Source organism: Neomonachus schauinslandi, chromosome 14 (assembly GCF_002201575.2).
Source record: "Neomonachus schauinslandi chromosome 14, ASM220157v2, whole genome shotgun sequence".
Classification (NCBI taxonomy): domain Eukaryota; kingdom Metazoa; phylum Chordata; class Mammalia; order Carnivora; family Phocidae; genus Neomonachus; species Neomonachus schauinslandi.
The window spans coordinates 89,552,805-89,566,820 of record NC_058416.1 but is presented as its reverse complement, the minus strand read 5'-3'; the positions used below and the strand labels follow the sequence as shown (position 1 = coordinate 89,566,820).

The window sequence follows — 14,016 nt, the reverse complement described above, 5'->3', positions numbered from 1 at the left end:
TGGTGCCTCTGTGCTTTCACGGAAGTCACATCAGCCTCGGAGTGTTAAGAAGAAAGAGCCCCCAGCTGTAGCTGAAGTCAAAACGACGACTGCGCACATGTCCTTTCAGCGACCGAGGGAACCGTGTTTTAAGGTCCCCGGTGGATTGATTAGTCAAGTTTTTAAGAGAGAGAGTACTGTTGTTTAGCTTCACTCTTTACTACTAATTAAGAGCTCATACGCTGTGAAGTTGCATCGAATACTTTGCAGTTTGGGGTGCCTGGTTGGCTCAGCCTGAGAGCATTGGACTCTGGGTTTTTTTTTTTTTTAAGTTATTTAAATTAAATTTAGTTAGCATATAGTGTATTTTTAGTTCCGGGGGCAGAATTTAGTGACTCATCAGTTTCGTATTGTCACCCAGGTACCCCATCCCCCCTCCCCTCCAGCAACCCTCAGTTTGTTTGCTGTGATTAAGAGTCTCTTATGGTTTGCCTCCCTCTCTGTTTTCATCTTATTTTTCCTTTCCTTTCCCTATGTTCATCTGTTTTCTTTCTTAAATCCCACATAGGACTGAGATCATACGATAATTGTCTTTCTCTGACTTATTTCACTTAGCATAATACCCTCCAGTTCCATCCACGTCGTTGCAAATGGCAGGATCTCAGGGTTCGGAGTGCAAGTACCATGTTGGATGTAGAGCTTACTTAAAATACACGCTTTGCCGGCTTGGGTCAAGTAGCGATGTAAATCATTTCTGTGCGGTGGTGACGGTTAACGCTGTGTTTGAGCTCAGGGACAACCCGACAGCCGGTAAACCATTATTTCTGCGTGTGTCTGTGGGGGTGTTTCCGGCTGAGATTAGCATTTGAATTGGCAGACTGAGGGAGGAAGGTGGCCGCCCTCACTGAGGCAAGTGGGTGTTACCCCATCTGCTCAAGGCCTCTGGAGCAGGAGGGCAAGGCTGAGCCGAGACATCCGTCTTGCCCGTGCCAGCTCCCAGCTCTCCGGCTTTCAGACTCAAACAGCGACTGACACCAGCAGCCCCCAATTCTCAGACCTTCAGACCCGGACGGAAAGGGTTCCCAGCTTCCAGAGGGCAGGCCGCGAGACTTCTGGGCCTCCGTAGTCGCGTAAGCCCATCTCGGTGATAAATCTCTTCTGTGTGTCTGTACATGTCCTCCTGGGCTCGTCTCTCTGGAGAGCCCTGACTAATGCCCCGGAGGGCCCATCGCACGTGACCCTGCTCCGCAGCTAACCTAGCAACCTAATTTCTATTCTCCATGAAATCACCCACTCAAATCCCAGTTCCTCAGATGCTCTTTAAGCTACTTCAGGATCTTAGTGTTTGCCTCGTTAGTAGGTCAGTGGAATAAAATGTTTCCTACATGCCCAGTCAGTGTTTATAAGAGGCGCGTATGTGTGACTTTTGAAAATCATACTCTGAGTGAGGAACTGTACATCCAGGAGGCTCGGGACAGCTCTCGATGCAGTACGACAGCTTTGGCATATACGTCCATTCTCAATCGGAGTTACCTCCTTTTGGAAAATGAGGCCCTAAGAAGGACAAAGCAAAGAAAATGAGGGTGCTCCCCCCAGGTTTGAACCGGGTAAACAGGATGAACTGAGATCTCAGCTGTTTTGTTTCTTTGTTTTTAAAGATTTTATTTATTCATGAGAGAGACAGAGAGAGAGAGAGAGCTCGAGCAGGGGGAGCAGCAGAGGGAGAAGCAGGATCCCCGCTGAGCATGGAGCCCGATGCGGGACTCAATGCCAGGACCCTGGGATCATGACCTGAGCCGAAGGCAGACGCTTCACTGACTGAGCCCCCCAGGCACCCCTCAACTCTGTTTTATTTGTCGCTGTAAGTGCTTCTGGTTTCCATGACCTCCAGTGTTCCACCTTTGCAGAGAAAGCGGGTTACCTTGCACGAGCCGGCCTCCTCTGTACAGATGAAGAGCCAATGCTGCCTCCAGGTTCTCAGCCCTGATGAGGTGGGCGATTTCAGATGAGCTTTCCAGGTCAACGGCATCTTTCAGAAGACATACATGGCCGGCAGCTTCTAGATGGTCCCTTTACCAAAAAATATAAAGAGAAAGAAAAAGATGAGGGCAAAGGATAAATATGCCCCAGGTGGCTACTGGGATGAACATCTTAAATCAAAAGATTATTTAAATCAAGAAGTAAATAAACTGTATCTTCTGAATTGTCCTGTAGGGGCAACCCTCCTAAAATACAGGACAAGGCTCACCATCACCGGCAATAATGATTCGCCCACCAGTGTCCGGTCCCTGGGACCTCAGTGGGGAGCAAGGCCAGTGGGATGAGGGCTAATTCAGCCCTGAGACAAAAGGCACACACCGATAGTGTTCAGTGGCATTTGCTGGGCCAGAAAGCTCCTTTTTTTAATTTCCTTGATTCCACATTTTTTCTCCTGTCCCTTAATTATGGATGATACCCAAAGTCTGCTTTTAGGCATCTGAAATTCAGTTCTTAATAAAGACTTCCAAAGTCACCCATTATCATAGCTTCCAAAGATATTTCATGGCCTTTCCATTCTACCTCCAAAATATCTTTCAAGAACATGTCTTTCTTCTCATCCTGGTTTAGTTCTTTGTAACATAAATCTAAAATACAAATCTAATAAAAGAAATTTTCTGAATGATGACACAGCATGAGCAAAATCAAAAGATAGGTAAGAAACTGAGAAAAACTACTTAAAACACTTAACAGAAAGAAAGAAGCTAATTTACTTAATAAATAGCTCTCATAAATCAATAAGAAGAAGAAGAAAAAAAAAAAAAAACAAGTAACAACTTGATGGCAAATTAGGGATGGACCTAAAATTGCGGGCCCTCAAAAAAGAAATTCAGCTGGGCTTTTAGATACAGGAAATGGTGCTGGACTTCAGTCATCTTTTTTACATAGAATATTTGTAAAGATCAAAAGTCTGCCTAAGGCTTCGTGAAAGAAACACTCCTGTCCATTACTCTGAGCGGGTAAACTGGAACAAACTCTTTGGTGGGCAGTGAAGCCGCAGCTAGGGTACTTCAGATGCACAAACTGTCACCAAACACCTCCACTTCTAGGAATCAATTCCCAAACTACCCTTGGATATGCGTGCAAAAACACACCCCCAAGACAAGGCTCTGCAGCTGTGTCTCACTTCCCAGACCGGACACAACCTCGGTGTGCGTCAGTAAGGGACTCGCTATATTAGGGCACATTCGACACCATCAAGCTCTGCCGCCATCAAAGAGATGCAGGAGGTCGCAGTGAAATACAGCTGACTCCTGAACAACGTGGGGGTTGGGGCGGCACCCCTCCACACGCAGTCAAAAGTCCACATATAACTCTGACTCCCCCAAAACTTCACTAACCGCCTCCTGCTGACTGGAAGCCTTCCCACTAACATAAACAGTTGATTAACACAGATGGCGCATGTCATACATATTATGTACTGTATTCTTACAATAAACTGGAGAACAGAAGAGGTTATTTGGGAAATCATAAGGAAGAGAAAATATATTTATAGTCCTGTACTGTATTTATAGAAAAAAACTCCACATGTCAGTGGACCCATGCAGTTTCAACCCTGAGTGGTTCAAGGGTCAAGTGTAATTTAGAATCAACGCCAAGAGAACGTCATTAGTGAAGAGCGAGCCAAGTGAAGAGTATTTTGTGTATATATATATATAGTGTGTGTGCACGGAATATCTGTAGGACACCTAAGAAATAGGCAGCAGTGATTATGTCTATGGAGGAGAAACAGACCCGCCCTTTTGTGGGTTTTACGGACGGGCAGATGTTACATTTTACAATTGTTGGAGGCGTGTGTGCCCGTTACATCAACGAACCCACCCGGGCCGCCCGGGGTAGCCAGCTCAGCCGTCAACTCTGTGAGAATGGGGCCCGAATCTGCCTTGCTTCTTGAATGAACTGATGGCTGAATGCGTCTCTGGGATCAAGTCCAAACGCCTTACCGGGCACACGGCGGGCGCCCTTCACAGCCTGCATGCCGGCCGCCCCCCACTCCATCCACCTTAGCTCCAGACCCGCTCTTCCACTCGCAAGATGCCCAGTTCGGCGTGCATTCTGAGTGCCCGTGGCCACGACTGTCCATTTCTTAACGCGAGCTCCTGTGAGATCCCACAGCCCCCGCTCCCACCACACATCTGTCCCCCCCCCCCCCATCATGCGGAGTCTCTCTCGCTCAGGATCCTTCACGTCGCACTTAGGCTTCCATTACAAAGCCAGCACGTAGGTGACCATCAAGTTCCCTGAAAATTACCCTCGAGCATCTCTAAAATCATCCGGAAGTCGCTCTAGTACAAAGTCCAAATCCAACATAGCCCTTCTTTTTTTTTTTTACGCCAGCCATAAAACAGATTGTTATTTCTTTAGCTAAACACCAGGTGAATTAGCTGGCTTGCATTTAGGGGCAATAGTGTACAAAGCAAATAAGGATAAGAATAAAAGAATGAAGGAGCTAGAATCTTCAAGCAAAGTGGTCACAAAGTGGCCAAGTTGTTTGCGATGTGGGAGCCACACACAAGCTCAGGAACTCTTGAGGGAACAGCAGATTCAAACATCTTGCTCACACCCACTCTGGGGAGTAGGGTGAGCATCATCACCTGCACTACTCTGCAAATGATAATTGTTCTCTCTCTCTCTGTAATTGAATGCACGATGCTGCAGCTGTCCCTGGGCAAATAAGAAAAGTGGAGATCTTGCTTAAGCTATTGAAGTACAAGGAGTATCTTGATCTTATCATTTCCACTGTTAATGCTGATCAATCATTATCAGTCGGGAACACTGCCCCTCCCCAGCTCACCCCACCTCAACTCTTCTGGAAGGGCTGTGAGCAAGGGACAAGCAGAGCCAGCTCGCATCAGCCTCAAATTTAGTATTTTACAAAAATAAGAATCTAGCCTGCTTCTGAGCATGGGTGAGTAATTGTTATTCCATTTTCTTAAAACTCTAGAAATGAGAAACCAAAAACAAATGTGTTGATAAATGGAAAAGAAGCAGTTTGATTTCTACTTAGAGAATCCATTCCTGAGAGATTTCTGTCTTATGCAGAATTGATAAGATAGGACATATGGAATGGAGGTGGTTAGGTACACATAATGGGTTGTTCTTGGTCTTTTAAACATATTTTTAAATGGCATTTCAACACTAACATTATGATCTTATAAATATTCCGAAATAATTTTTTTTTAATCTTAATTCTCTATGACTAAGAGTTTACCCTTGTTTCTGGTTGACTTTTAATGTCTTTAAGCTGCTCTGTCCCTCTTCCTTCTTTAAGTGATCATTTGATTCAAATAAACTCTGTAAGCACCTAATATGTCCAAGGAGTTCTGGTTTATTTGAAGCCTTTTTTTCTTTTTTTTAAGGTTTTATTTATTTATTTGAGAGAGAGAGAACACGAGCGGTGGGGAGGAGCAGAGGGAGAAGCAGATTCCTCGCTGAGCGGAGAACCCGATGCGGGACTCGATCCCAGGACCCCGGGATCATGACCTGAGCCGAAGGCAGACGCTTACCCGACTGAGCCACGTAGGCATCCCGACTGAAGGCTGTTTTGAGAAGGAATGCATCTCTCACAAATTAAGAGATCTTAAGCATTATTTGGCAGTTCCAGGAAGAGATGAACCTATCTGCACATGCCCGACTCCAGATTCAATAGGATTTACCTGCTTCCACCTGGCTGAAAACCATCCTCTTTAACTGAGGGAATAGAGAACTTTGATCATTTGTGTGTTTAACTTACGCAAACTTGCATAAACTATGATGTCTGGATTAAAAAAATTGCAGGAGGAACTTAACGAGGGCAGGCGACACCAACTGCATTCTGTCCTATGCCCATGTGACCCTGCGTGACCCTGAGATGGGAACAGGGCGCTAGTACTCCTCGGGGCTGTCCCACCCCGTGGGCCTGTCAGAGCGCGAGCCCCTGGCCAGACCCAGTGACACAGCACCTACGGGGAGAAGCAGGGATGTGGTTTCCGGTGGGGGACAGTCGGCGGGGCTCGGGTAAAATGGTGCTCTCCGGACAGTATTTCAAGAATTCCTGATGTGTAAAAGAAATCATGCTGGTCTTGGAACGATGAGGGTGCTCATGAAGACGGAGGCCCTTGCGTGACGGCCTGCACAAATTCACAGGCTCCAGTTTGGAAAGGTGAGCTGGAGAGCACACTGCCCCCCCCCCCCCCCGTAACCTTCTGTGGGGTAAGTGAGGTAATCACACATCTGCGGGACAGCGTGCTACTTAGGAGAGTGCTGCCAATGTGTTTTCTAAACCGTAAAGTCTACCTACCTGTTAAATGGGATTCTGGTGCGCAAGAGATTACTGTGGTGAAGCCAGTCTTTTTAAAAGAATGCAAAGTTCCATGAGAAGACAGGCAAAATGACCAGATCAGGAAGTGTCCCAAGCCCCAGTGTGCTGAGATGGGGCTAATGAAGTGTGAATGGCAGGGGGTGGGGGGAGGCTAGTGAAAACCAGGAGGCGTGATGAGCTCGCCTGAAGAGAGATGTGCCAAGTGTAAAATATGCACACGGCTCACTAATAATTTCTGGAGTGAGGACATGTTGACATGATATTTGGAAATAGTTCAAAAGAATATATTACAATTAATTTTATCCATTCCTTTGTGCTTCGTTTAATGTGCCCACTAGAATACGTAAACTGACGGGCATTCACGCTGCTTCCCTCGGTACCAGGCAGACACGCTCCGCCCCATTGCCGGTTCTGCCATTTTACCGAGAGGATTGGTATTTGAATTTCTATGGAAAACTTCCTGATTTTAATGTTCCCAAATGTATTTCTTGCTCCTTCAGTGCCAACATTTGTTATTCCCTTAAATCTTCAAAAGCTCATGGACGTCTGCCGTCTGCTTTCCCCTTCCCTTTATGAGAATTAGTGAAGCTCTCACACCTGCCCTATCTGTGGCCTCTGGAGTGTGCATTCCCATGTCCCCTCTTCCCCACCCCAGAATGTCCCTGTCACCTATCTGAGTGGGAAGCGCCCTAGCCCCAGGTAGGGGTGCTCCTGCTGGCCCAGGGCAATCAGAGCACCCCAGCTGGCTGTGCTCCCACCACAGACGTGCAGCTCTGGGACTTGGGGGCCCCCACTTGCACCTGCAGAGACTCAGACTCTCCTTCTTGCAGGCCTGACATGGGAGGTGCCGGCAAGGAAAACCTAGCAAGAATGGGAAGTGGACCCCAGAAGGGGCAAGAAGCAGACTCCTGTCCTTAGCATCTTAGGTGCAAAATCAAGCCTGAAGACTGCCCCACCTCCAGATCTTTTATAGGATAAGCCGCTGAATTCCCTTCATTGTCCAGGCAGCTGGGGTTGGGTGTCCACTTACTCAAAGCTGAAAATCTCTGATACCACTGCAGACAAGCAGCTTAGAGCTTTTTTTGGCGTTTGATATATAGCCTGCTTGCTACATCCAGCTCTTAAAAGTCATCCAGTCTCTGACCACAGTCGTATCTTTCCCCCAGGCTCCTCAATCACTCCAACCACAAAGACCCCTGACCTCAGAGAGCCCCCAGACCCCGGCCTCCACGCCTGCCACCAGCAGCCCCTGCTGCGTGTCCTCCAGCCCCACAAGGATTCCTTTTCCTGTCGGTCTAGCGAGTTGCTTGTCAATACCTTAAGCCCTCCTCTGCTGGCCTTTAGTAGCGCCCGAGGTGCGGAGGTGCGTCTGGCAAGGCAAGCCCAGGACGCCCCAGCCACCCCCCTCCTGGTGGCTGCTGCTGCAGTGACATGGGAGAGCGCGGTGGGTGGGACGGCCGCGGCCTGGGCCCATGATTTCAGGGACCCCTCGCATCACTGGGGTGACTACCCACTCTTGCAACTTGAACACGCCCCTCCCTTGGCTCCCCCAGAGCCACCTGCTTCCCAGCCCCGTGTGTGCCCGTCGCAGCCCTCGCTCTGACACGCGGGGCCCCACTCTGGGCCAGAGGCATCCCCGTGGTCAGACGGGCACACGGGGCGTGCTTGAAGCACACAGCCACCCGCGGGCATGTGGCCGCACTCTGTGAACACGGGGCTGGGTGCTCACCGGGCCGCAGAACCAGCCCTCTCCTCTCCCAGGCCTGCGGTCCTGTGAGCGCTCCGTGTCTAGAACCCTCACCGTGGCTCCACCTGCCAAGCCAGCGACTCTCGGGCCGCACTCGGGTGCCTCTGCTTCTCCCGCCCCTGGGCCTCCGCACACATGGTTCCCATGGCTGGGAATGCTATTCCCAGCTATCTCGGTCCTCACCGAGCTCACCTGCCGGGCTCCGGCTTAGAGAGTCATTCACTACCTCGCTCATCCATCAACGTGTGCACTATTCCCTTCCACTTCCCAAGTGGCCTCCACCCAGGGACCGAGGATGGGACAGACACAACGTGGCGCCCACCCCTGGAACGCCTCGGCTATCAGAGGGTTCGGCAGTGATGCGTACGCACAGTCCTCGGGAAGGGCCGCGGGGGGGGGGGGGTCCCATTTACAGGAGCGTGCAGAAGAAAGAGAGCCACGAAGACGGAGGGCAGACGAGTGGGGGCTGGGGCAGCTGGTGAATCAGACCGCAGCGATGACTGCGTGACTACGAATATACTAAAAACCACTGAGTTGCACACCTTGAAAGTGTGAATTTTTTTCGTATGTGAACTATATCTCAATAAAGCAAACTGTAGGAGAAAGAAAAAGCTATTTCTCAGGGGAGCTCCCCAGAGCCTCCAGAAGGCCTGCTCCTTTCATCACCCTGCACTTCTTCTTGCACTGATCACAAGGCAATTAACTGAGCCATTTCTGCAAATGTATGCTGTTCGTCTGCCATGCAGGAATGCTAGAACCTTCTCTGCAATCACCTGCTGAGCACAGAGCTGATGGCCATGTGCTCGGGAGACGGAGGGCACCCTCGGGCACCATGCCCTCCTGGAGACGCTCAATAATAAATACTTGCTGAATGAAAATATTAAGTAACTTTCAAAAACTATTACTTGAGGGGGAACAATGATAAAGCCTTTTCCTACTGACTTCACAGACGTCCGAAGTTTCCTTGGCATCTGCTAAAGAAGAGCTAGAAGCCTAGGGAACTTTCCTTCGGGCTCTTCTTCTTCCCAAGGGCTGGGCGATCACAGCAGAATCCAGAGGTCCGAAGAGCAGGCAGCGGCGGGGATGACAGTCAGCCCTGGCCTGGGTGCGGGCCGCTCAGCACTTCCTCCCCTCCGTCCCCGACACGCCTTCCCACACAGCGTCTGTTTGCTTCCGTTGCCCCGCGCACCTGTTCCAGAGGGAGGACGAGAACAAGCCGGCCGCACCCTCGGCTCCAAGCCAGCTCCCCACGTTCATACAGATGCCAACATGTGCATCCATGGGCCGCACTGACCCTCAGAATTCCCTCCTCCGACCGGAGCGGCCTGACCCCGAGGAGCTTTGCCCGCAAAACCGCAGGCCTGGCCCGGTACTCTGGCGAGCGCCGTGTACGACGGGGGTCAGAAACCCTTTCCTGGGAGTGGCCGGGGACTGCATACCTTTGGGTCCCCGTCCAACTGCCCAGCTCTGCCACTGCCGTGGGGGGATGGGGAGGCGGCCACCAGCGCCCCAGGGCACCGCCCTGTCCCCCAGATTTTCCTCACGAAACAGCCGCTGCGTCTGGTTGGCCCGGGGGCCCAACCTGGCCCAGCCTTGGCTGATTAGTCCAGGGCTCTGAGGACCAGCCTCCCACCGAGTTCAGCGCCCTTTCAAACTGTGGACCCACCACTATTTCCTACAACAACTCTGTGAATATTTTTTTTCACATCCATTACTTGTGCAATTTATTTCTCCATCACCCGTGAAGTGAACTTTGTTCTCTAGAGAACTTTGTTCCCCAGGTTCCTGACCCTGTTTTTAACTTACCAGAGCAGCTCTTCCTTGAGACCTTTTTTGTTAGGAACTGACCTCAACACATCTGCCTGATTCAGAGGCACTGTCAGGATCACTGTCAGGTTCTTCTGGAAAATGGCTGCAGCTTCAGGGGATGGGAGGTGGGCGGGGAGCCGCGGTCCCCTCGCTGGACCACTCCGAGAGCCAGACCAGCCAACCCGGGCGGTGGAGGGTGGCGCCACAGTGGGGACAGGGGCGCAGGCTCCCCGACCTCGTGTTCACACAGGGGCCCCCTTAGCCCTTCCAGCAAACCAGAGACCCTCAACAGCAGTAATTATTCCTGAATGCCTCACGCTAGCGAACAAACCCTCTAACGTTCGCAGGGCTTCAGAAGCCACTCCAGAAGGAGGTGCCCGATGAGGGTATGTGGAAAGGCGAACTGACAGCCGCTGGGCCAGGCACAAGGGGGACGGACTCTCCCACCTGGCACGCAGGTCTATGGGAGGGCAAAGTGCTGCAGAGACAATAAAACAGTCACTCTGCTTACCGATCCCCACACAGACCGTTCCTCCCGAACACCCTCCTCCCAGCTACTGCCTACACCGGCTAAACCACTGCATCCAGCAGGACCCACAAAACACGGAGGCTGCCCGGTGGCCTGGCCCACGTCCCAAACCTGAGCCGCAGTCGGCCAGGAAATGCATCTCTGTCGAGGAAACCTAACACAGGCCAGTCAGGCTCCTCCAACTTGGTTTAGCCAGCTCACCTGCCCCTCGCAGGCAGGGCCTGCTAGCTCTAGAGGAACCCCAACCTCCCAGCCAGCCAGGGCCTGTCCCCGCCGAGCCGCTTCTAAGGCTCCATGAACCTCGCTCTAGCCCCAAATCCCATGGAAGTGCAACCGGCTGGTGAGGCAGGGCATCCCTGATCTGTGGGTCGTTTTCCCTTGAATAAAGGACATCAAACTCCTTACTAAATAGTTGTGGTTTTGTCATTTGACACGCTCCACGTTCAACAGCCAAGCCCTGTTTACTTTACTTCTGAAATATGTCAGACCCAAATGCTCACCTCCTCTGCCCCCCCAATCCACCCTCCAAAACACAGCTCAAACGACCTTTTTCAAAACTGGATCGCTTTTGGGGCACCTGGGTGGCTCAGTCGTCAGGCGTCTGCCTTCGGCTCGGGTCATGATTCCGGGGTCCTGGGGTCGAGCCCCGCATCGGGCTCCCTGCTCCGCGGGGAGCCTGCTTCTCCCTCTCCCACTCCCCCTGCTTCTGTTCCCTCTCTCGCTGTGTCTCTCTCTGTCAAATAAATAAAATCTTAAAAAACAAAAACAAAAAAAGCTGGATCACTTTTGGTGGCTTCATTCTGTTCCTGGCACAAAACCGCAGGTCCCGGATGACATGGGTCCTGCCCACGTCTCCAGCCATGTCTACCCACTCCACCCAGAGTGGGGTTTGTCTCAGCACTACTGACATTTTGGGCTGGATCAGTCTCCGCCGTGGGGGCCATCCTGGGCACTCTACCCAAGAGACGCCAGGGGCCCCTCACGCCCAGCATGACAACCAGACACTGCCCAGTGTCCCCCAGGGGCAAAATCATTCCTCCCTCCTCTGCACATCCTGCCAGCCCCGGATCCCACTGGGCATCACTCATCTAGCGCATTTGGCATTGCTAAGGCCACACAAGTCAGATACGGAGAGGACTTGCTCTCCCCCTTGATCCCACCTACTGGCCCTTCGCCTGAGACACCCATCCTCCCTTCACACCAACCCGTGCCCCCCTGGCCAGTTAAGGTCCCTGGTATCATGAATCGCTCACACTTATTAAATGCGTCCTAAACACTGAAAATGTATTAACTCATGTTTGATGCTCGTAACAAACCTGTGAGGCAGGTAATAGCATCCCCTCTTCGCGGGTAAGAACACTGAGCGGCTAAGCATCTACGTAACCTGGCCCCCATCTCACCTGCCGGGGCGCCCGCATGGGAAGGCGGGGAGCCCTGCTCTGGAGCTCGTGTCTTTCATCAGTCTGTGATGCCCAGGAGTCTCTCCCACCTCTAGCCTGGGAGGGGTCGCCTGCCTACATGCTCCCAGGCCACCTGTGCCTCCCTATCCGTGTACTCATCATGATCCCGCAATGCTATTTACGGACCCGGCGTTAATTTACAACTACAAACAGATGCCCAAGAATGGACCCACGTCTTCTTTTTAAAAGTCCAATCTTATCTAACTCACACCCCTCCTCTGCTAGACTGAAGGGAACTCCAATCTTATTCATTTGGGGGGCTCCCTCCCCCACGGCCCACGGTCACTTGAGGGCTAGAGGGGTCTTTGGCAGGGAAAGTGTGAAGAGATGCTCTAGCTCCACAAGAATGTCTGTCACCATAGGAACCCCTCCCCTTCCAGGACACCTGGCATTCTTTCCTCAAGGAGCCTCGGCTTTCACAGGACCCAAGATGTCTTTGGCAACTACTGATTTTTCCTTTTCTGCGCTCCCTCCAGAGCGAAGGGGAGACAAGGCTGGCTCTGAAGAGACCAAAGCACAAAGAGCCCTTGTTGTCACGCTTCGTGCACAGCCAGGAAAACCAAGGACAAGCAGCTCAAGGGGCCTGCACCCCTGCTAAATGTCAGCGGTCCCCATGGCCACGCCTGCCTACTTCTCCTACTGGCCCTCTGGCTGGGGGCGCCTAGGGGCCTTTGGAATATTGGGGTTCACATATGCATGAGAATATGTACAGTTCACATTGGGAGCAAATGTTAAACAAAGAGATGCTTTCTCTAGTTCCCTAGCAGGATCTGGCATCTCTCTCTGACCCCCCTTCCCGGCACTGCCCCCCCCCACCCCCCCCCCCCCCCCCCCCCCCCCCACCGGAAGCACGAGGTTCCAGAGGACCTGGCCTTCTGCTTCTCAGGCTTGTCAACCTCGGTCTGGCCTCGGGACCTGTGCTCTTGCTATTACCTGCTCCCGAACCATCTTCCCCGATCGGAGCGAGCTGCTGCTTTTGGTCACAGAGGTCTGAGCTTAACTATCACCAAGTCAGAACGGCTCCCAGCCCGGCCCGCCTGTGGCCCTAACCACCATCTGAAACTGCCTCCTTTAATTCTGCGGACTCCCGTAGTCTCTCTCCCCTGCTAGAATGTGCTTCATCAGCGCAGAGGCCGCAGGGCACTTCCTCCCTCTGTGTGCCCATGAGTGAAAGCAGGGGCACTGAAATTAGACTGAAGATAAACCTGTATGCTGAAAATCTTCATTGTGAAATCCTAATCGTAAACCTCAGAAAACTGATTTATCCTCTATCAGTCATTGCCACTTATAATCTGGAGGAGAACTGTTACATCTTTAAGTAGAAAAGGACATTAAAGCGTTGGCTTTGCCCCAAGTCGTTCATTTTAATGATGGGGAAGCAGACCCACTGAGGGGAAGTAAGTTGAGAAATTTCATGAAGCAAGTCAGTTAAAAACAACCACCACAACTCTCCATTAAGCTTCAGGCACTTATCTGGTCTGTAGGCGCCCTGAGGGGCTTACAGTGCAGAGGGGAGAAGAGAAAAAGCACCAATAAGCATATGACAAGATCATTGCAGCAGAAGGTAAGTGTTGAGAAGGTGAGCACACAGGAGGAGGAGAATGGAACAGGGTATGCTGGGAGCGGAGGAGGGAGGCCCCCTCGGACAGCAGGGCCCACCCGAAGGACGAGGGAGGCCCCCTCGGACAGCAGGGCCCACCCGAAGGACGAGGGAGCGCTGGCACGTTTGCTGCACCCTGGGCCTGGAAACCCTCCCCAGCTCCAGGCTTCCAGGGACCCTCCTTCGCCCTCAGGATTCTGCACAAACGTCACTTAGGCACGGAGGCCTCCGTGGGGCCTCCCTGCCTGAAACAGCTCCCGTGCGCGAGCAGCCCCTCACCCCGTTAGGTTATATGCATTGCGTCGGTCACGGCAGACATACATGCGCTTTTGCTGGCTTCTGCCCCACGGCAATGTAAGCGTCACGCACACCTGACCTCGGTTCTCCTCGCTGAGTCCCCAAGCCTAGGGCGCTCCGAATGCACAGAAAGCATCAACGAACCGGGCGCGGAAGACGTGCGTGCGGAGCAGCCCGGCAGCCCCTGCAGCGCCTTCTCCCCGCCGTCCTGCCCTAGTGCCGGGTCCCCCCGCCCCCAGACAACCCCAAAGGCCGGCG

General features: G+C 52.0%; 1 protein-coding gene across 1 annotated transcript in view; it reads right to left on the bottom strand.

Moving 5' to 3' along the window:
• Positions 1-14,016, bottom strand: part of GLT1D1 (glycosyltransferase 1 domain containing 1) — an 81,537-nt gene that overhangs the window by 56,627 nt on the left and 10,894 nt on the right. The window contains exon 3 of the mRNA XM_021698543.2: positions 1,901-2,049. Within this exon, the coding sequence (XP_021554218.1) occupies positions 1,901-2,049 (149 nt within the window). The remainder of the gene's footprint in view (positions 1-1,900; positions 2,050-14,016) is intronic.